This window comes from Zerene cesonia, unplaced genomic scaffold (assembly GCF_012273895.1).
Source record: "Zerene cesonia ecotype Mississippi unplaced genomic scaffold, Zerene_cesonia_1.1 Zces_u001, whole genome shotgun sequence".
NCBI classification, from domain to species: Eukaryota; Metazoa; Arthropoda; class Insecta; order Lepidoptera; family Pieridae; genus Zerene; species Zerene cesonia.
The window spans coordinates 1004574-1026804 of NW_024045131.1; the positions used below are offsets into that span (position 1 = coordinate 1004574).

General features: G+C 35.3%; 1 protein-coding gene across 1 annotated transcript in view; it reads right to left on the reverse strand.

Annotated features, from left to right (window-relative positions):
- Window positions 1-20859, reverse strand: part of LOC119838112 — a 31793-nt gene extending 10934 nt beyond the window's left edge. The window contains exons 1-6 of the mRNA XM_038363928.1: window positions 20541-20859; window positions 15491-16169; window positions 13829-14827; window positions 1575-1671; window positions 995-1153; window positions 134-264 (exon numbers count right to left, since the gene is read on the reverse strand). Coding sequence (XP_038219856.1) covers window positions 134-264; window positions 995-1153; window positions 1575-1671; window positions 13829-14827; window positions 15491-16099 — 1995 coding nt within the window. The 5' untranslated portion in view covers window positions 16100-16169; window positions 20541-20859. The remainder of the gene's footprint in view (window positions 1-133; window positions 265-994; window positions 1154-1574; window positions 1672-13828; window positions 14828-15490; window positions 16170-20540) is intronic.
- Window positions 20860-22231: the final 1372 nt, after the last annotated feature.

Consider the following 22231-nt stretch of genomic DNA (forward strand, 5'->3'; position numbering starts at 1 on the left):
TTTTTTTTGCGTCTAATTTTACGCGTGTATTACAAATTTTTTGACATTTATTTGTCTTGTTCTTTCGCGTAATTACTTGCGTATCGTGTTATGATAATAAAAAAAAAAAACATATTTATTTATTTCTGTCTACCTGCGCATCTTGCTGGCTGTAACCCATGAACCTCGGCGCGAAACGTTGAACCTGCGACTTGAGCGATGTCGTGTTCACAACAGAGTCCCGTTCGCCACTGCGCCATAGCTCCTTTATCACGCTCGCGAATGCTGCAAGACGAATGTATTGATTTTTTAAAGTCGGTAAAAAAAAATATATATATACATATCACAGACGTCTCTGCGTTGAGGTACCAATCGAAATTCTATGATAGGACCAAATTGTTGACATGTAATCGAGCTAGAGAGAGATAACATAAGGACTAGTGGTGCGTTAGACAGAGATGTAAATATATTTCATAGTCACTCTGCTAGAAAGAGACAACATATCAGATGCCGATGCCGTTACAGGGTACCGAGATACCGAGAGACAGAGAGAGGTGCTTTGTACACTGCGGGCAACTGAGCTGGTGGTTCGCCTTATGGTAAATGATCACCACCGCCCATGAACATTTGTTCAGGTAGTGCCTCTGTGAATGCTGCCCGCGCGCTTATAACGGGACAGGGATAAGGAAAGGACGATTGGAAAAAAGGAATGGACTGGGAAGGGTGAGAAAAAGGAAACGGGCCTCCAGCTCTCCCACTCGCCGTACGAAACACAGCAGCATGCTACTATTTCACGCCAATCTCCTGTGGGGGTGTGGTACTCCCCCGGGGCGAGCTGGCCCAATTCGTGCCGTGATCAATTTTCTCATGCACTCTGTCTAGAAAGAGACAATATATCACCAGATGCCGAGTTAGACAAAGACGAGGATACCTTTGATAATGATGCTACACATACATTCTAGCAAGAAAGAGACAAAGTATCGCCAGATGCCGAGTTAGAGGAGGACGACGCTACCTTTGATGAGCGCGCCCTTCATGCAGCTGAGCGTAGTGTTGATGTCGTTCATGTACTTGTCATCGGACACGTACTCCAGCAGCGGCCCGGTGTTGCTGAGGCACTGCAGCACGCTGTTCATGAAACACGTGTTGCCGATGTTGCGGAGGCCGTTGAGACCTGGAATGTAGAGCCACGTGGTACAGACACACTATTTATAAGGAGAATTCTGGAATATAGAGTTATGGAGTATAGAGGAGTCGTATTTGTGTGGAGAGTCTTTTGAAGAGTTTCTAAATGAACCTTAATATAATAAAAAAAAATATTGAAGACTTAAAAGCATGTTTATGAGGACGTATTAGTGAATAGTTTTATTTATATTTTAGGACTGAACGACTGTGTGTGTGTATGATGCGCGAATTCGGTTGAAGTTATTTCTTCAAATGTGAATTCTTTTAAATAAGAAATAGTCAAATTACTCACAAAATATTTTTTAATTTACATCTTTATTTCAATACTTTAAATCGGGATATTAATCATTTGTTTTTTTATGCAAATCGATCGACATACATACAAAAATCAGATATACAAAATAGCTCACCGCTAGTCGTGGAGTGTTTGTCCGTGTGCTCAGCTATGTCCGAGCGCTCGCTGCTCCTGCGCAGACCGCTCGGCCCACTCTTACCGCCGGCCAACTCCTGCGCATCGAATTTACAAAATCAACGAGGGAAGTCGAAGATATACACTGTACGCGTACCCGCATTTAATATAAAAAAAACGCGTGAACCCAAAATAGAATTACACAGACCACTCACCTTTTAAGAAGCTTATATTTATAGTACAAGACAAATTTAACACTGCCGTTGTTCGTTCGTAGAATGTTCTCGAATTTAATACTGAGCGTCACAAACGCTTATAACGTAGTTAGTGAACACACAAAAAAAAAAAACAATCTAGTCTAATATACGCACATTTCCATCAGTTGGGACTCGAACCCAGAATCAGCTATAAAGATAACGAAGTCTATTATGGACGAATGTAAAGCCTTTGGTATGGTGTATCGAGCCGAAATGGCGGAATTCACTAAAATCAACGACTACAACAAAATTTTCAAGTAAAAAATGCACAAAAAAAAGTCCAAAGCCAGTCCCGAGGTCTAATTGAACAATCACAATTAAGACTCCTCGTATATAAATCTAAAAATCATTAGGATGTCACAAGGGTCAGTTTTAGGTCTGCTTCTCTATAAATGATATAATTTTTAATGTTATAACACGCTAAAAAAATGAAAGAAATAAAAATCATTTAGTGTATGAGCTAACTAACAGAAGCGAAATACAACATGCAACTAAAATCAACAAACAATACTGTAAATGAAATAAAACTATTTGTTTTAGAACAAAAAAATAACGTAAAATAAAAACAAACAATTTCATTTCAGACGGATGATTCAAATGCTATACAGCAAATCTAAATAATACATGACTGTAACATTATATTCTTCTTACTCCTCGTTTAATAACTTTTTGTTTTCGATGGCGGGTAGATAGTAAAATGTATGATTTCAATATGTGTTAATCTATTTAAACCATTCTTTAATACTAAATATATTGTTAAAGATTTATGCCGTAGTTATAAATATAATAAAAACACGTGTTCATCTTTAAAAAATCCCTTTAGTGTAGTTAACCTTTTATTATCATTATAAATTAAACAATATTCATTCCACTTGCGTAAAATCTATAATCGTTCAATTTCTAGAAAAGAGCTGTTTACAACACCATGATCCTAACCCCGTCAACGTCAAATTCAATTCAAACAAATCGACCCACCAGACGATATATATTAAAGACTATGTTTATTGGCGACGATATGTCGTGTCGCATGTAAATGGCCTAGAAGATGTCTCAGTGTGATTACCGTTACGACACACCCTGATGCGATTTGATTCGCCCACGTCTACACGCTCGCATCATGTAACATGTTTCGTTGAATTAAGAAAACCTGCACATTTATTTCGTCGGAATTCTCACCTTACACAGGTATTTCATCATACGGGTGTACGCATTTAAATTTATTATTATAATTGTCATTGTTTAGCATATCATCGTGGCAAATGATAGCTTTAGATAACAACGATACAGTTAAAACTATTTGTTTAAATTGTTTTCTTGAGTTATGCCATCTTTAGTTACTTCCATAAAATGCTTACTATCAATTCTTTTGCAGTCATGGTCTTGTCCCATAGTTATGGGCGGAGCCAGAGGTGGTTTTACGGGGTTTAACCCCCCCCCCCTTCCCACCTCCCGAAACTTTAAATTTATTTCCCTTCATTTAGTCTAAACTGTTCCACAATCCGATAGATGACTGTCCTAAAATACCTTGTAGGAGCTTCATTCTCGGCTATATGGCAATGAAGATAATGTTAGAAATGAAAATCTAAACATTCAGGAAGCAGGAATCCGCTGGTAAGAACAAATCCGCGAAAAGAACAGAACTAGCGTACCGTTTCAAACACAAAGTCAAATAACACAAACGAACACACAAAAAAAAAAAACATTTGAAATTGTAGTTTGAAGCCTTCCATTCTTTGAAAGAACGTTATTTACGTAATAAATTTTGTAATTGTTAGTATTAACTCAATTTAAATACTTGGATAATAAATCTATAGATATATTTAGACAGCGAAGCTTAATTTATATGGGAGATGATCGTTTTACAACTGTTTCAGAGATTTTTTCATCTCCACGACACCGTATTTATTGTCTGATGAACACGTAGCACTACCATATGGCTCATCTAAGTTATCAATCGACTTAAAAAAATATGAGAAAGTTATCAATTCGTCTGTAATATAAATCTATTTGGTTTTGTTACCTAAGAAGTTTAGATGAATCGATTTGGACGATTTATTTTTTATTTGAAAGCTAGGTGCCACCGGTGCGGTTATTATGATCTAGATCAGACAATTTGATGGCCATCTAGTTTTCTGTTTTTCATAGTTATTTGAACTTATCAATACTATAACTTATGGTATATCATAATTTGTCTAAAAAAAGGGAAATAATCACTATCGAAGAAAAACGGTAAAAACTCGAGAAAATGTGTTTCATTCCCGCTTGTTATTCGCTAGTTATATTTGAACTTTTGATTCGAGTTTTACGTTTTCAGTTTTACCAATTAAAATATTCTTAAAAAAAAAAACATTTTTTTTAACCCCTGACACGCATAAGCGAGGTATATTATAATTTATAACCATCCATACTGGGAATACCATTTCTACAAGGTAACTTAGTTATAAGACTATCTATGTGTCTGTCTCTGACATCACCCAGAAGGATAATCCAAATTTGTTGGTTTTTTTTTTTTATTTCTATAAAAAAGTTATGTTTGTGGAGTTGGGCTTTAGTTACGTTTGTTGAAAATGTATAGTGTTATTATTACGACAAGAAGATTGGTAATTGTGAAAAAAAAAATGGATTAAACTATTCGCATACATTGTATTCTTGTTATTAAGTTTTATAACATCAACATAAAACGTTTCTTTAAATAAAACTGCATGAAATATGTCAAAAGTGTTAATAAATTATAGGCTTCAAACTACAATCCCATTGGGTGCTTGGTGTTACCATCCGAGGGTAGTTCATTTTAAACGTCACGCGTCGAGTCTCCGCCGGCAGACGCGCGCCAACCGCGCCATCTGACGGACGTGTTGTCGTATGATTATTTAAAAATTCCTTTTTCAAAATAATTTGTTTTAATTCGATAAATGTGTTTAGAAATGGATATAATATGTTTATCAACCACATTGCTCGTTAACAAATAATTAGACTTTAAGAGTTTTGGTGAATATTATATTTTTATTGTTTATATATAATGTACACTATTACTTTCTATCGAGTCTAATTGTAAATTTACCTTACTATGATTTACAATGGGATCGAAACAAACAAATCACTTCTAACTGAACCACAGTGAGGTTACCGTCCGATACCTGATAGTGCAGGCCATAAGTGGGCACAGCCCGGGCTAAAGGTCGGGGCTTGTAGCACCGCCGGCAGCCACACCTCATTGCGGAGCGCCGACAGTATGCCCGTGGTGACGCATGCCAGTATAATCAGCTCGAGGTACCACAACATGCGAACGGTGTTGATACTTGGCGGGGAACGCGCGCGCTTTTTAACTGTCGCGTGAACACGGAACGATCTTGATACTTTCAATGCGTTTGGCTGATTTGTAAGCGTCGCGCGCGCAATGACTTGCAAATCTTGATACTTTTGGTGGTGTTTCGTGTAGATTTGCTTTGTATGCGCGCGCTTCTGACAGCGTTACAATACTTTGATATTTGTGATGCCTAGTTTGGTAGGTTTCGAAAGGTTTTGGGTAATGGAAACTGGCAATTGGTGACTACTCAATGCGCATTTCGCAAATCAACATAAATCCAGTCCAGTTTTGTTTTTTTACCTCGATTTGATCTCAGTGATACTTCTAAAAGTCAATAAGATATTTTTCAGTTTTGATACTTAAAACGTCAGTTCGATATAAATAATCTTGATACTTTAATTAATAATTGTTCATTTATAGTTCACTTTCACACTCTTGAGATAATTTGCTTGTCGTAATCACGTAGTAACATAGTCTTTAGTTATATCAATTGTATTTATTATATTACTGTTGAGGAATATTTTTTAATTTCCTCTTTTTAATTTAAATCACAAATTTACACTGAATTCTCGCTTATGTAACTTTCAATGTCAAGTTTAATAGTCGCTTGCAGTAATATTTCATAAATTTATTTTTTATATTTTGTTTTACCACTCGTTAGCCACGTGCAAAATCTAAGATAAATAATTATGGTAATTCACATGACACATATCATTAAAAATATAATTTAATTAGAAGATTTTATGCATTTACAATTAAATTATAACTGAGTACATATAAAACCTTTTAATATTCGTAACTTTGTGCTATGCATTTCAGAACGAAAACATTTTATACAACAATGTAATGGCATAATCATCGCGATTAAAATAATTTTATTTTGCAAGTTTCACATGGCAACAACATTTACGTAAATTCACCTTTGACCTCGGTCAAGCGAGTCAAATTGCATTTTTTCATTGAGAGCTCAAAATTCACGTCTACAGCACACGTTTCGTTGATCACGTGTTTTATCATCTCCGTTATACTCGCACATTTAATGCCACTTAATAATCAAATCACCTTGAAATTCTTTAGCACTGTCTCTTTCATTAACATTCCGGCCGGCGATCGAAATTGGACGCTAAACCGTCAACAATAGGACTGAAATCACGTTGACACGCCGCTTATAATCAAGGCCGGTGGGAGTCCACAGTTTAAATATAAAAAAAAAAAACGCACACTACGCGCGGGCGCGATTACGTAAACTGTCAAAATGTTGCGCGGGAAAGCGGGAGAAAGATGGCGCGCGCGAGAATTAAGTGATTCCCGCGGAAAAGGGCATTTCGCGCGCGCGACGCGGTGACGTCACCGTATGCACAACTCGATTACGCCGGCCGCACTGGCCCAACGTAGGGGGGCACAGCCAAAAACCGCTGCCAAATCTTGCAATGGCGAACGGAAAGCTGATATATATATATATATATATATATATATTATCAGACAGCCATGTTTCCCGACACGTGACAGCCTATAGCGACATGATTGTTGTCGAATGACGATCGATCTGGTGAATGATAATGGGAGATAATATTCTTACGATAACGTACAAAAAAGAAAACTTTTTTTTTTTTTTATGAAATAGGCAAATAGGCCACAAACGTTGATGTGTTGCCAAAAGTTTTTAAGAAGGTGTCTTTCTCAGAATTCGAAATGACGATATTAGATAGGGTTGCAACCATCTGCATTTATGTGTATGATTCAGCCTATATATGTACAGCTGGTGAGATTTAAAGATATTCTGGCTTCCCTTAGAGCCTGGGTTATATGTTAGAACTTAAGAATACAACTGACGATACTAATGGCTGTGTTTAATGTATCCTACTAATATTATAAATGCGAAAGTTTGTAAGGATGTATGTGAAACTACTGAACCGAACCGAAAACTACTAAACCGATTGCAATATAATTTGGTACGTCAACTGGAATAACATATAGGCAACTTTTTATCCCGATATTCCTACGGGATACGGACTTACGCGGGTGAAACCGCGGGGCGCAGCTAGTATTCAATACCAATAAAAGCTGAAGAGTGTTTCTTCGGACGCACTAATCTAAAGAACTACTGGTACTGAAAAAAATCAGTATTTTATAGTTCATTTACGGAGGAAGGCTATATAATATCATGGATGACCTGGGCGAAACCGCGGGGCACGCTAGTGAGCCTTATTCAAGAAAGAAATCGAAGCGAATCTTAAAAGTCGTTTTCCGCCGTCTGTGTGTCTGTATACTTAGATCTTAAAACAGATTGTGATGGAACGAAGGAAAAGGTTGATGTGTTTTAAACAACGCGTGCGAACCCCGCGGGCAATAGCTAGTTCATTATAAAGAAAAGAAACTATACTAAAAAAAATCATAGAAATATGACCATTGAAATGTACATTAACATTGACAGTGATTAAACAAATAATAAGTTATATTTTTGAATTAACACGGCTTAAACTATCATAACATACTAACTAAAGCCTTATTTACAATGTGTGTTTAAATTAATATATATAGTCACAGATAACTAAACAGCCATTAAGTAAATAGTATTTACATTTCACATGAACATACATACGTTAAAATTTTGTTTCGAACTCTTTTAATTTAAATTTTTGCAACATTCATATGTACTTTTATGTGTAAATTGATTATTGGGTCCTTGTTGTTAATAAATAAAGAATTTATTATTCTATTATTAAACTTTAATTTATTATTCTATTCCCTTTAACAACCTATCAAATATCGTAAATCCAGAATCCATGCTAGCTGCCTAAACGTATACAAATATATCATAGGCCTGTATCCTTTTTATACCTTACCCAGCTTTTTCTAAATTCCCATCGATATCCTCTCCTTATCCTTTTAAAGCGGGCAACGCGTTTGCAGAGGTAGGGACCTCTGCAGATGGTCATGGGCGATGTTGATCGTTTACAAACGAACCACCATCAGCTCGGTTACCCGCTCTTACATAAAAAAAATCTTAAAAATTTTGTTTCGCTAGAGTGAGACAGATAGATAACTAAGATAGATAGCAATTGCAAATAATGATAAGACGATATTATGCCTTATCTATAACGTACTACTGCATGATTAAGTGTTCACCACTAGCAGTTATATTTTTTATTAATAGACCCTAGACAGACACAGAACTTTCCCATATCGATTTAGCAATTCCGAGAGGCAGACATAAATAAGTATATAATTTGACGCGACACTTTCGTTGCCAATAACAACAACGATTATGCACAAATCTCAATACATGAAAAGGAGACACTAAAAAAAGATACGGTTTAGCATATCGATAGATCATATAAAAATGACGTACGCATCTAACACATCACAATACACAGCACAAACACAACACAAATTAAATGCACTCCGAAAGTAATTTAAAAAAAAAACCGCTAAAATCCGTATAAATTAATCAAAATTTTTTTTACGTCACTTTGACGTTTCTTATTTCGAATCCAACCGGCCAGTACGCAACCATAAACGCGTGTTTGTTTTTAATCTGTTTTAACGTGATAATCTATATTTGACAGTAGCATTGCTAATACCACACCAGTGATAATTGTTTATTCCTATGCATTTTAAAATAAACTAGAGATATATGGAACCTTGAAGGTAAAGCAATGAAATAAGAGTGCACGAGTAAATCCGTAGGTAAAACGAAGTAACAAATATTTGTGTCACTACATAGTATAAAGCCGAGTCGCTTCCCGCGCCTGTTCCTATGTACTGGTATATGTATGCTTCAATCTTTTAAACTTCACAACGGGTTTTTATGGTATTTTTAAATAGAGACATTCAAGAGAAAGGTGCATATGTATAATAACATCTATTAAACTACTCCGAAATTAACGTGTGCGAAGCCGCGGGTAAAAACTAGTTTTTAAATACCACGATGTTTTTTTTTCTTTGGCAGTAGTGACGACATGGAAACGTCAACACAATTTTGGCGCCAAAACGGGATAAATTCTTGGTGCTTTAATAACAATATTACTATGTTAGAATGCTATTTAGTCTGCGCATTCGCGTCTTCTGGCAAAAAGCAATGTACAATGTACATAGTACGGACGTCAATGACCTTTATGTAACAATTTCGCGCCATTTCGTGACGTCATTTTGAAAATACTATTTACTCGGAAATCCTTTTTGTATCTCAACAATGGTTTATTTTATTGAACCTCTCATTTCAACCGACTTCCAAAGGATGGAGAAGGTTATCAATCAGACAGTGTTTTCTTTATATGTTCGTTATCCTCTAACTATTTATTGAGTAAACCGATTCTTATGATACATACTTATGTGGTTTACATGAAAGCTTGTGCCAACCTATCGGACACTATTATGAATTTATCCGTTCACATCTTTGTCAAAACAATAACAAGAAATATAAAAACCATACAATGTTACCGCATTTTTTATATCTGTATTTAGTTAATTAATAAAAAAAATAAATAAAAAAAACATCGCATCGAATGTTGCCACCGATCAATTATTATCAATTAATAAAGGCGAGGTCATGGTCAGTCACAGATAATATATCGCGCGAAAAGCTTTTACGTCATTGTGACGCAGCGTCGCTTATTTCGATCGTGGCTAATCCTTAATTCTTTTTAACGTCGTAATAATAATTTGTATTAATCCTACTAATATTATAATCCTACTTCTTACTATCCTATCCTACTAATCCTACTATCCTATCCTACTAATATTATAAATGCGAAAGTTTGTAAGGATGTGTGTGTGTGTTTGTTGCTCTTTCAGGGATAATCACAGATTTTGGATGCATGTATGGTGCGATATAAATATTTACTATCACTATAATTTCACAAAATAAAGACGATAAGACCAAGCCTAACTGTTACATCTCCGAATCGTAGAAGCATTTTAAATATAATAATAATACAAAAGATATATACAGGGACAGAAATAAAAACAGACGAAATTATTCTGTCATCGATTCTTCTAAGACAATCCATCCATTTAACAAAGAATTAAAATTGTGTCACCTTAGCTTTAATTTTGGCGCGATAAAAAAAAAAATGTTATTTTAGGTTTTGAAAAGTGTCATCTTAGATTGTAATGACATACCGCGGTTAAAATGTCACAAGGAATAGCTTATAGAGAATCACATATGCCCTTATTTATAGGGCTTTAAGGTTAAATTTGAAATATCGTAAAGAAATATCTTGATACGTTTGATGTATGTCAATTTTCGGCGCGTATCATTTAACACATCTTCCCGATGTAATTTCTTTAATCTTAAGTTAATCAACAAACAAATACAATAAACAAACACATTTACTTTCGCACTTTCAAACTGTATAGATAAAAAAAACAAATAAAAGCAACTGTCAGAGAAGCGCGGGCTTTTCCACAAGATGGCGGGCAACTGTCAAATTTTCACGCACGTGGCGCGAAAAACCGCGGGACCGTCGGCATTTTATTTCGGGACGTTACACTCTATTTTATTTTTAGGATTGTCTATTGACGCTTAGACGCGACAATGTGTTCAATGATAGATTTCTTTTGAGCTTTGATTTGAGGAAAACAAAAATCCCAATGATATGATATTTTTTTTTTCTTCGCATTTTTTTTTTTAGAAATACATATTTAAACATGCAATTACGAACAAATTCAATAAGGCGTACTTTGAAGAATGATATGTATGAAACATAATTCTTGTGATATTTGTATTTACTGATACTGTTTCTTTAGACTTTATGAAGTAAAGGTTTGCCACAGCACTGATTCGGACGAAATCTATACTAATAATATAAAGCTAGAGTTATTTTTTGGTTGATTGAGCGTACTAATATCAAGAAATACTGGATCGTTTTAAAAAGTTCTTTCACTGTCGGATATGTGCGTGTTCTCTGAGTGAAAAGGCCCACGACATATATACCACAGGCGGTCTGGTAGTATGGAAAAAGTAGTCGACCCAGGTATAAGGCAGCTTACTATTTTTTGAATTAAACCCCTACAGGGATGAGATAAGCGATATTTTTTTTCGTGGGGCATAGCTAGTATCTCTATACTAATATAATAAAGAGGAAAAGTTTTTTTTGTTTGTTTAATGGTACCCTAAAGGCTCCGAAACAACTGGTCCGATTTTGAAATTTCTTTCACTAAAAGAAAGCTACATTATTCCCAAGTGCTATAGGATAGTTTTACCCCGGAAATTGCTTCATTCCCCCCGTGGGAATAATGGTAAAATATTATAAAGAGGAAATTTTCATATTTTGTGTGTTTGTAAAGTTTTCACGCAAAAACCACTGTACCGATTTCAAAAATTGAAAAACTGCAACCCAAGCGAGTGACATAGGCTTCATATGTACCACGGGCGAAGCCGGGTCGAACAGCTAGTATACTATATATGTGAAAAGATGTAAGAACGTGTCCTCAAGTGAAATCTCATCATCACGCCAAAGGCTCAACAGATTTCGAACATAAACCCAACACACACACACGCGCGCGTGCACGCGTCCGCACACGCTTCACGCACACACACACACGCGCCGCTAGCGCCCTGGATGCAAATGTCAATGAACCCGGTCCCATTATATTTGCTTAGTATAGAAAATAAACAAGTACATCGGTCTAGGGAGATAGGTCATAGATCCATATATCTAGACCAAAATACTAGATGTTGGATGGAGGTATAGTCCGTATTTATAAAGAACTAGCTGCAACCCGCGGTTTCACCCGCGTAAGTCCGTATCCCGTAGGAATATCGGGATAAAAAGTTGCCTATAAGTTATTCCAGTTGTCCAGCTATCTTATATAACTTTCGCATTCATAATATTAGTGGGACTATAAATTCGGAAATGGGACCAGTTTCCTATCAAACTTAAAACAATCCAGCCTAATTAAGTTCTCAAGAGAACTCGAATCGGGTCAGTTCGCACTGGGGAAGTACCACACCCCCATAAAAGACCGGCGTGATAAAGCATACTCATACTACTGAGTTTGTTTGGTAAGTGGGCGAGCCAGAGTCCCACAACCTTTTCCTTCCTTAATTCCTCTCGTCAATCCTTTTTTAATCCCTTTCCAATTTGAAGTCAGCAATCTATTTGTAGAGGCGTAAAGTCTGCAATCGACCTCACGCTTCTCAAAATGTACATGGGCGGTTCTGGGTAGCATTAAAAATATTTTTTGCCACTAGCTTAGATCTTCCTCTGTCCAAAAAAAAATTTCAATAAAATCAATTCAGTAGTTTTTGCGGGACAGATTAACAAACATCTTCCCAAACAGACCTTTCGGTTTATAACATACACTACACTATGGTTTGTCGGTGGCTCTACTCGCCTGATACCGAGATAATAAGTAGCCTATGAGCTAATCTACCTCCGTGCCGAATTTCATCCATATCGGATATCCCGTTATCAAGCGAAAGAGAAACAAACATACAACTGTACGGACTTTCGTCCACAATAAAAGTACTAAGGATATGATAGATTAATCAAAAACGTCAACCTAGATTCCTACAATCTAAATCCTAGACTATATTGACCTTTCCACCGCGATCTAAATGTATTTGAAGTATTATAATATTACTAGCTGCACGCCCCGGCTCCGCCCGGGTAGTCATTTATCGCAATTTAATATAAATTATCCCATCTTTTAAGTTGGATCGAACTGCACATGGTGTGCTGATTTGATTAAAATCGGTTGAGTAGTTTACGAGTCCATTGCGGACAAACAACGTGACACGTAATTTATATATATTAAGATTATTATGTTTGTCAGCAAATGCATAACAAATTTTAGGTCTATAGCTCTTTCTAGAGTCCCGTACGGTATCTACTAAAGGAGAACCTAAAAGAGAAACCTACTGACCCTTTTTTTATTGTGGGGAAATCTGAGACTTCGCTGTCCGTCTGTCAACGGGCTGTATCTCATGAATTAGGACAGCTGGACAGTTGAATTTTCAGTGATAATGTATTTTTTTTTTGTCGCTATACCAGCAAATGAAAAAAAATCGAAGTCACGGTTGGCACGGTAGTAAATTCGATGGGTGGTCAATTTTTATTGTAGTCTTCCGGAATCCCCAATATAATAACGATTATTTTTTAAAAGAGTTGCTTAAAATATTACAACCTATTTAGCGAAATAGCTCGCAAGTTAAATTTTAGTCAATATGCTATATTTTTAAAAGCTTGCTTGGTAGAAATCGCTATTTATCGATAAAAACGTGTATATTTTATTTTAAGTTATGCGTATTTTTTCTGTATTTTTCATTGCATGCATTATAAAGAATCAATAAATTCTATCATAATTTTCAAATGTTTTAAAATTTTCAATATCTACCCGCATCGAAACGAGAGAAAAAAATGTATAATATAGCAAAAGGCGAATATGCTCAGAGCCCAACAATACACACCCACAAATAATTAATTAATCTATATTTCAAAACACAAACGGATATGTATTGCACGTGATGAAATAAACTTTATTTCAATACCGAAAAGGCATATTTTCCTTTACCAATTTATCATTATTTGGGTGTATAAAATTGCGCAGTGACATTTAACGCGACAACAGCGGCCATCGCTCAGTAATAAATTTCTTCAATATTATACCAAGATTAGCATCGAAAGTTCTAGAAATTTCCAGGTCAACAGCCGCCGTCATCACGTCGCACCATCATCAACTCACCGTTCTTATATCATCCTGGTCCTTATCCAAGATCCGCAGCCGAGCTGACGACGTCTCGGGACTCGAGTCTTCGGTCGGCTCGCTTATAGTACTCTCTGTACTCGTCTCCATGGATTTAACCCCATCGTCCTTGTCCTCCAACTTCTCCGTACGCTTCTTGAGAAAATTTTCGTGTTCAAACGTTTTGTTCTCAAAGCCTGTGCCGTTGGGCGAGTCTATATCGTTCTCCAGCGCGATACGCTCCTCTGAATCTATGTACTTAAGGTTCACTTTCGTTTTCTTCTCAGCTTTAGGTGACGTGCCCGTGGCCACCGGTTGGGATATCTGTATGTAGGAAGCGAAATTCGACGTGTGTTTTGGCGTTTTCACTTGCTTCTCGATATCGTTCTTGAGCTCTTTGAGCTTCACTTCTGGACTGTTGCGCAATTTCTTACGTTCGGCGTAATCGGTGTCGCCGTTTTCCACCTGGATTACGGTGGACATTTCTAGAATTTTCCCGATGGGATTGTTAGGGTCTAGCTGGCTTTTAATGCTGGCCAGTTTGTCCGACTGCAGTTTACTGTTAAGAGATGTTGACATGGCCGTTTTTTCAACTGCAGGCTTGGCTAACGACACCGGTTCCGATATAGTTTTGCTGAGAGTCATATCCGATGTTAATTTACTTGGAGACACCTCCCATCTACTGTTCAAGCCGTTCTTTTCGCTTGGCATATGTATTGGTACGGGTTGGTCGTCTTTTGGGTTGATTTTCGTGTATCCCGACGTCCCGTTTTCACAATCTTTGAGCTGACTCAAATATTGCTCAACAGTTTTGGAAGGATATTTGGATTCGTTCACGGGCAGTTTCGTTACTGTCATTTTGGGATCGAATCTCTTTCTTATCTCAGAGACGGACGGCACTTCGTTGCCATTAGTGTCCTTAATGCCATTCGACATGGAGCTCCTTTTGCTGTAACTGGACGTCGGCGACGAGTCCTTGTATCTTCTGCCTTCCGGTTTCTGATCGTTGAAAATTGTACACTTAGCGAGATATCATGAGGCAATTAATGGGTATAGCGTGTGATCGTGTGTTAGTTCTAATAAATTCCGCACATGCGTCTAAATTTTCGAATTTACCTATGTTACTACGATGCAATTGCTAAAATTGTCGCGTGAAAGGCGTACTTTGGGCTTTATTTCCACAATGAAAAATCGAGTTAAATCATACCGATTGTTCGAGAAGCTATTGATGATCGACAATCATGCGACAAATTTTAAAGCTAGTTTTTTTTTATAGCTTTTCTTTAGTGCGATGTTAAGAACATGAACACACAATACACGCCCACACGGCGTTGTTTGTCCGCGGAATTCGAGTATTTACAATGAAACTATGATACTGTTAAAGCGTTATTGGAAACCAAATCATCCAAATATATACAGCGTCTTTACAAGTGATATCTGAGTTTCTGACTTTCATAACGATACGTACACGACATTACGTTACAATATAGTTGTTCAGAGCAGATTATATAATATTTAAAAAACAAAACAATCTTGGTTGAAGAAGATCAAGACTCTGTGGTTATAAGCAGATTCAACACATCCAAAAAGCGAGAAATTCCGTCGACAAACAACCCAACAAAAACGTGATATTAAATACGGGTGCTGCCAAATAATATTTACCTCGGATATCGTGGCCGCCGAGTTCCTCGGCTTCCTGTTCCTCAGATCCGGCGCAGGCGGCCTGCCGATATCGTTGGAGATCGATTTCGACCTGGATATCTCCCCGTAACTGTTCTGCTCCCGACTCTGCTGGATTCTCTGTGTCAATGGCACATAATTCGCCGGTGAGTATTTGTTGTACAACTCCGCTGCCGACATAGCGAGGGCTGTGGAAGATAGGACATTCCGTTTCGATCTATTGAGATCCGACGTCCGGCTGCTCTCGCTTCTAGTTGTCGACACATCTCTGGACCTGGACTCGCTCCTCTCCGACCTGTATCTAGAGGATATACCGCTATCCGAGTCTGTGACGCTCGGCGCGCGGGAGTTTCTCGAATATTCCACTAGGGAAGTCTTCCTTTCACGCTTCCCGTCCACATCGGAGTACCGCGACCTGTACTCCGTAGTCCTATCGCCGTAGCTGCTTCGCAAAGTGGACGTCACGTAAGTCCCACTGCTGGATCTATAGTATGGCTTGTCGATGCTTGAGGTTGAGGTCAGGGAGGATCGGTAGGACCCAGTGAGCGTGGAGGAGGTAGGCGTGTAACGGGTTGGCGATACGACCGGCATTCTGACAGATTACAATTGCTTAGTTGTATTTGAATCTGGGCGGTCGCTGTTTTTGCATTTTCATCACCACCTGAAACAAAATGGTGGGGATCGATAAACGTGTCCTTCTCAAGTACATCTCAAGGTGAGATTAGCATCTGTACCTGATGTATTGCGGATAAGTAATTGATGAAAGAGTTGAGTAAAATGTCATGGTCATTCGGCGTATATATAGGGGTTGCCAGTTTGTTCTAATAAAATAAATATTTATATATACATGTATATGTGCAGGCAGAAGCCAATAGGGACCAAAGAAACATGATACCTCAATAAATTCTAATCCTAATTAAAATCGTAATTCTAGATTTTAGTGCGTTATTCCAATAGAACTAGTTGCAACAATGTCATTTACTTACAACCAGTTCTAACTAGGAAAAATGCGTTCTAGCCGTAAAGTTTAAGTATAACATGTACATAGATATGCTATCGGACTAGATTAGAATTTTTTATTAAATCTGGAAGTCAGCACAAAAGTAAATAGTATTGATTTATTTAAACCATTGACTGAACATTTAGGCAATTGATAAAGAACAGCTGATTTCCCGAAACATAAATCATCACATCATAATATTATATAATATCGCAGACTAGACAGTGCACTAAATATGAACCATAGACAATACAAGTACACCTCCCACAGACAGAAGAAAAAATGACACATCTAACTGACTTCATATACATATTTAAACAGCACATATTGTCATAGTTCAAACCATAGATTGAAGAGGACAACAGCAATATGCTTAAAAAAAAAACCATAAACTATAGACTGAATTGTCTTCCCCAGTCTATGTAACTCCATACCTCAATACCTTAACCCTTTGAGTATCAAATATACATACTTTCAAATACGTTATATTAACTGCTTGTACTACAAATATGGCCTATAAGCACTCAGAGATCAAGTACAAATCTAAGATTGAAAGAATTTTTTAAATTGATCCGGTCAAGAAACTCTCTGGTTTATATAATTAACATAGTCTTATATATATATTAAATTACTAAGAAGCAAGTTAGTTAGCACTGTTAAGTATATGGTATTTCACTTAGAGTCAGATAGCAAACAGTTTCAAAATTTAAATATATACTAGGAAAACTGTTAATATACGAAAAAATTTCAATAATCTGACACAAGTGACATTTATTAAATACTTTTTGTTTTGTTTCTGTTTATTGTTTATGATAAATAGTTTTTGCTGTTTACAATTCATAGTTTAGTTTTAAGATATAAGTTTACAGATTATTGGCGGCCAATACCAACCCTGAAAGTCAGACTGAAAATCAGCATTTGCTCTCTCGAGAGCCCAACCTCATAGCCAAGTCCTTGTGCTTGTTGTTGGTCCTTGTACATTAATACTTTGTATTCTTTATACTTTTTGTCATATGGTTAACAATTAAAATTTAATACACAAATTGTTTAGTGGCAAAAAGTGTTTTCTATTTAATTTTATTTTATATACATACAATAACATTTCTCAATATCTGTATATATATTATATGCAAGTAACTGCAGTATTATCTAACATATGTTACATCTTACAAAGTTATGGCTTCCATGCAGTAGACGGTGATAATAAAATTACATAATAACTAATTTTAGGTTATCTTTGAACACTTCTCTAATCAAAATGTAAATTGATTTAAACAAGAAATTAAATATAAATCCATCCCAGAACATGGGTGGGCGACAGGTCAAACATGGTCACCATATGGCGAATGACGCGGGTTCAAACCTCGCTTCCCGATCGAATTTTTCTTTAAAAATTTCTCGTTCGCATTTGAATGCTATCTAACTAAAAATGAACGAGCAATTACAGTTCAAACAACAAACTAACTCTACAACTTTATGTTATAAGTATGGATTAATAAACAAAACATTTACTAGATTATTTATTTATTTCGCTGTGACTTTGTTTAGAAACGCCTTCGAAACATCAAAATAGCAGCAGAGTAGTGATATAAAATTGACAATATTTCTTGACTACAATATATTTCTAATTTATTTGATTGATCCAGTAATTTTGCAAGAAATGTGTGTTTCATTACATATTAATAATATATACCTAGGGGCTAAGGGGTCCCTATTCATTTCCTATTGACTAAACCAACACAAATTATCATTTGTGTCTTATGTAGTGGAAATGTTTTTCTTTTCAAAAATTGGTCTCTACTTAAGCTTTACTAGATGCTTTGATTATGTAAAACAATACAGCCTAAATCACTTCAACAATTATCAAGAAGGTTTTCAATGAAAAAATGTTCACAAACAAAACATCAAATCAACCCTCTTTATATCTTTATTTAGAAGTTGAAAGTTAATACAGAAATATTATTTTTGCACATTGTCTTTAGAAGCCATATAAGATACAACAAAAAATGGGTCAAATTAGTAATCTTTTCTAATTGGTTAAAACCTAAACAATTAGCGAGGTTATGTATATGGAATTAGCCAGACTCCTAGTGATATAATGAGATATATTTTAAGATATATAGTGTGATTTTAAGATCTAACTTTTCCGTCTGGAGATGGTTAGGAGGCTTGAGAGTGACATAGGCTACTTGGATCGGATTAAAACAACTGCCTCCCTTAGAAATCTCCATTGAATATTTGGGGGAAGTTCAGGCGGAAATGAAGACTGTATGTAAGATATTTAGCTCAAAAATTTTTAAACTAATATTCTAAACAGGTAATGTTTGTGAATTTGATAGTTTGTGAACTTGTATGACATAATCTCTGGATCTAATGAACAAATTTAAAAATTCTATTGCTAGTTAAAAGTCATGTTATCTGTGAATGTATATATAGGCTATTATTTATTATATTTATTCCGTTTAACTTAGTTGGTGTTAGTACTAATAGCACCTACATTATATGATTTTAATAACTATTTAACTGACATTAGTAAGTAATTGCCTTTACTGGCTTCAATATTTTTATCAGGCAAAAAAATTCTATAAGCATACTGTTTATAAGCAAAAAAAGTAAAGAAGAAACAATTATTTTAATCATATGTATATGTTGTTAAGAAGCTACGCTAATAAGTTAAGGATGAACGGTTTGTTAGGTGTTTATCTCAGGAACTACAGGACCAATTTCAAAAACTCTTTCACCATTACATATCTATGTGATGCCTGAGTGCTATAGGCATATATGTAGCATAGCCGCAGCCGGGACAGAGCTCAAATAAACAAACTAATATATGAATCAGCTTGACAAAACAAATTATTATAAATTTTTATTTGTTGAGTAGTATATTTTAATCCTAGTTTACAATGACAGATTTTTACTAAATTATGCATTTGTTTACATACAATTATTTTAGTATGGATTTACTGGGTATTTTAATCCTATTAATAATATAAATGCAAAAGTTTGTAAGGATGTGTGTGTTTGTTACTATTACACACAAAAACTACAGAGCCAATTGCAATGAAATTTGATACTTAGACAGGTGGACAACTGGAATAACATATAGACAATCCTGATATTCCTACGGGGTAGACTTACGCGGGTGAAACCGCAGGACTCAGCTAGTAGTTAAGAGCACACAAAAAATCTGGTTTCCAATTAAAAATGCAAATGGAATAATAAACCTATTTTAAAATTTTCACTACATGTGTGCTCATGATCAGATAAAAGAGAGATATATGTAATTCTTTGAAGATATCAATAAAATTGTATGACACAAACACCTTTATTTTACATGTCAGATGAACAGTATTGATAAATTTATATTTTCGTGATATAGCCATAAAATTGCCCATTTTAATGTCATTAATGAGTGCTAAACAGTGAATAATTAATGACTGAATACCAGTTTTAGTTAACTTAATTTCCTATTTGTATAGTTGACTTGTTTAGTAAATGCTGACTATTTACTAGGTTCTATTGACTGTATAATACAAAATGTAGATTGATCTACGGCCTTGAGCTTAAATTTTATAACATCGACCTTGGTGGTATGGCATCAGAAACAGACATTCAGTCTATTATTTGGATGTATTATGTCAAGGTCATGGGAATTTTGGACGTTGGATACCACAGCCGTTACGAATTATGTACCAATACGTATGTTTACTTTCATACGCGACAAATTTAACCGCAGTTGGGGTCGACTGAAATTTGACACCACACTCGGAATGTATGATCCCGCGAGGTTCAGGCACCAATTATTTGTCATAAGCTTCAAAATATGTTAAATCACTTTCACACCACTCACCCGGCCTCTCGTTGGCAAAATCACGAAATACACTCCAAAAATATACCTTGTTTTATTTTTAGCGACATCTAAAACTTTTCGTTCGCGTTCAACGCAATTGCTTCACATTATTTTTTTTAACACGTTCGTGAATTATAATCGATATAGAATATTGTTAGCGATGGAAAATCCGTGATACTCACAATATAAATTAAATAATCTCGTAACCAAAGTAACTGCTTCAACAAAATAATTAATTTTCTCTTCACTGGTCGATCGTAAAACTAGATTAATAGAACACGAGTCACACACTTCTCCAGGCACTTTCGTTTGTAAAATTGTTGGAAAATAGACCGTAAACGCCGTATTACATTTTTCTTATGCGCTCATGTAATTTTAGAAGACTAGAGGCTCCATTCGAGTGACGTCACACAAATTGTTGGCAATCCTATTATTTTGCTTAACTTCCGTCTCGAATTCTTCAAGGATTTTAGTCCTTGTTGCGTTACAATAAAGTTTATAGTCACCACTGTGACAGATATTTGACTTTTGGTATTTAGTGTTGCTATGTATAAAATGAATTTGTTTTTTCTTTTTAAATATTCCGATGTAAACATGACGTCATGTCTGACTCATCGTTCAATAGTGTGAAGTTAGCTTGAAATAAACAGAATTCTTCATAATTATTTAGTCATTTTCATTTATTTACATTGAAATAAAATAATCGAATAGAATCAATAATTCTATTTATGTAAATTGAAAAAAGTAGAAAGGATACAGAATCATAAATAACATGAAAATATTTGTATTACCTGTTCTATTCCACACTAGATGGCGCGAGAACAATATTTCGCTTTCTAGTACTTTTTAAAAAAGTTAGTGAAATAGTACTTTAAAATATTACGTTTATTATTATGTGGGATATAGATAATTGAATTTGAAATATTAATACGAATTTTTTGTTATCACTTACACTGTCTCGTATGAAAGTACTTTGCATTTGAATACCTAAACGATTCTCCAAGATTTATTTATATGTCAAACGATTCATTCATAGACAATTTATGAATCCGTTAGTTCTAAATCATTTATAATGTCCATCGTCTGATTCAGTACCTACATTTAGGACAGTGTGATCAGAAGCCTCTATTTTCTTAATTAACTCACAAATTTAAAACTTAATTCAGCGAAATAAGCGCATGATTTTTATGTAAGTTATTAGTAGTTAACACATTGTGCTTAATATAATTAAATTTTGTTTGCATGTCTTCTATACAAAATGATTAAAACGTGACTTGTAAATTACAGATTTCTTAATTCCATAATTAATCTTATGCACCTTCTTCTTACTTCTTATTACCTCATGTGGGTATGACTTTTGACATGAGCTATGTTCAGTGAAAATTCCATTAAAATCGATGCACTCGTTTGGGAGATTAGTCTTTATAGACAAAACAATATGAAAATCATATTTCGGCTACCGACTTTTTAGTAATTAAATAATTATGAAATGTGATAACTCAAATTATACATGATATACATGTACATCCTAATGCATTATAATTTATTTTGAAATACTTACAAGTTTATAAATTTACAGTTCTCGTCTATCCACGCTAAAAGGTTTTCTTAGTTTAAAACTAGATGGCCCTGGGTTATTGGAAAAATATTTCGTGCATTTGGCTTCTACGAAAGTTTCATCTTGTATAAAATTATTTTCATTTATATTAAATGGTATGATTAATAAAACAACAGGTTGTTATAAATAATTTATTTATTTAATGCAAAGTTACATTAATTTCACAATTCAATTTACAACTATGGACTACTTTTAATACTTTATTATCACCGTGTTAAATTACGTTATAATATAAAAATGTCACCTGTAAAATGT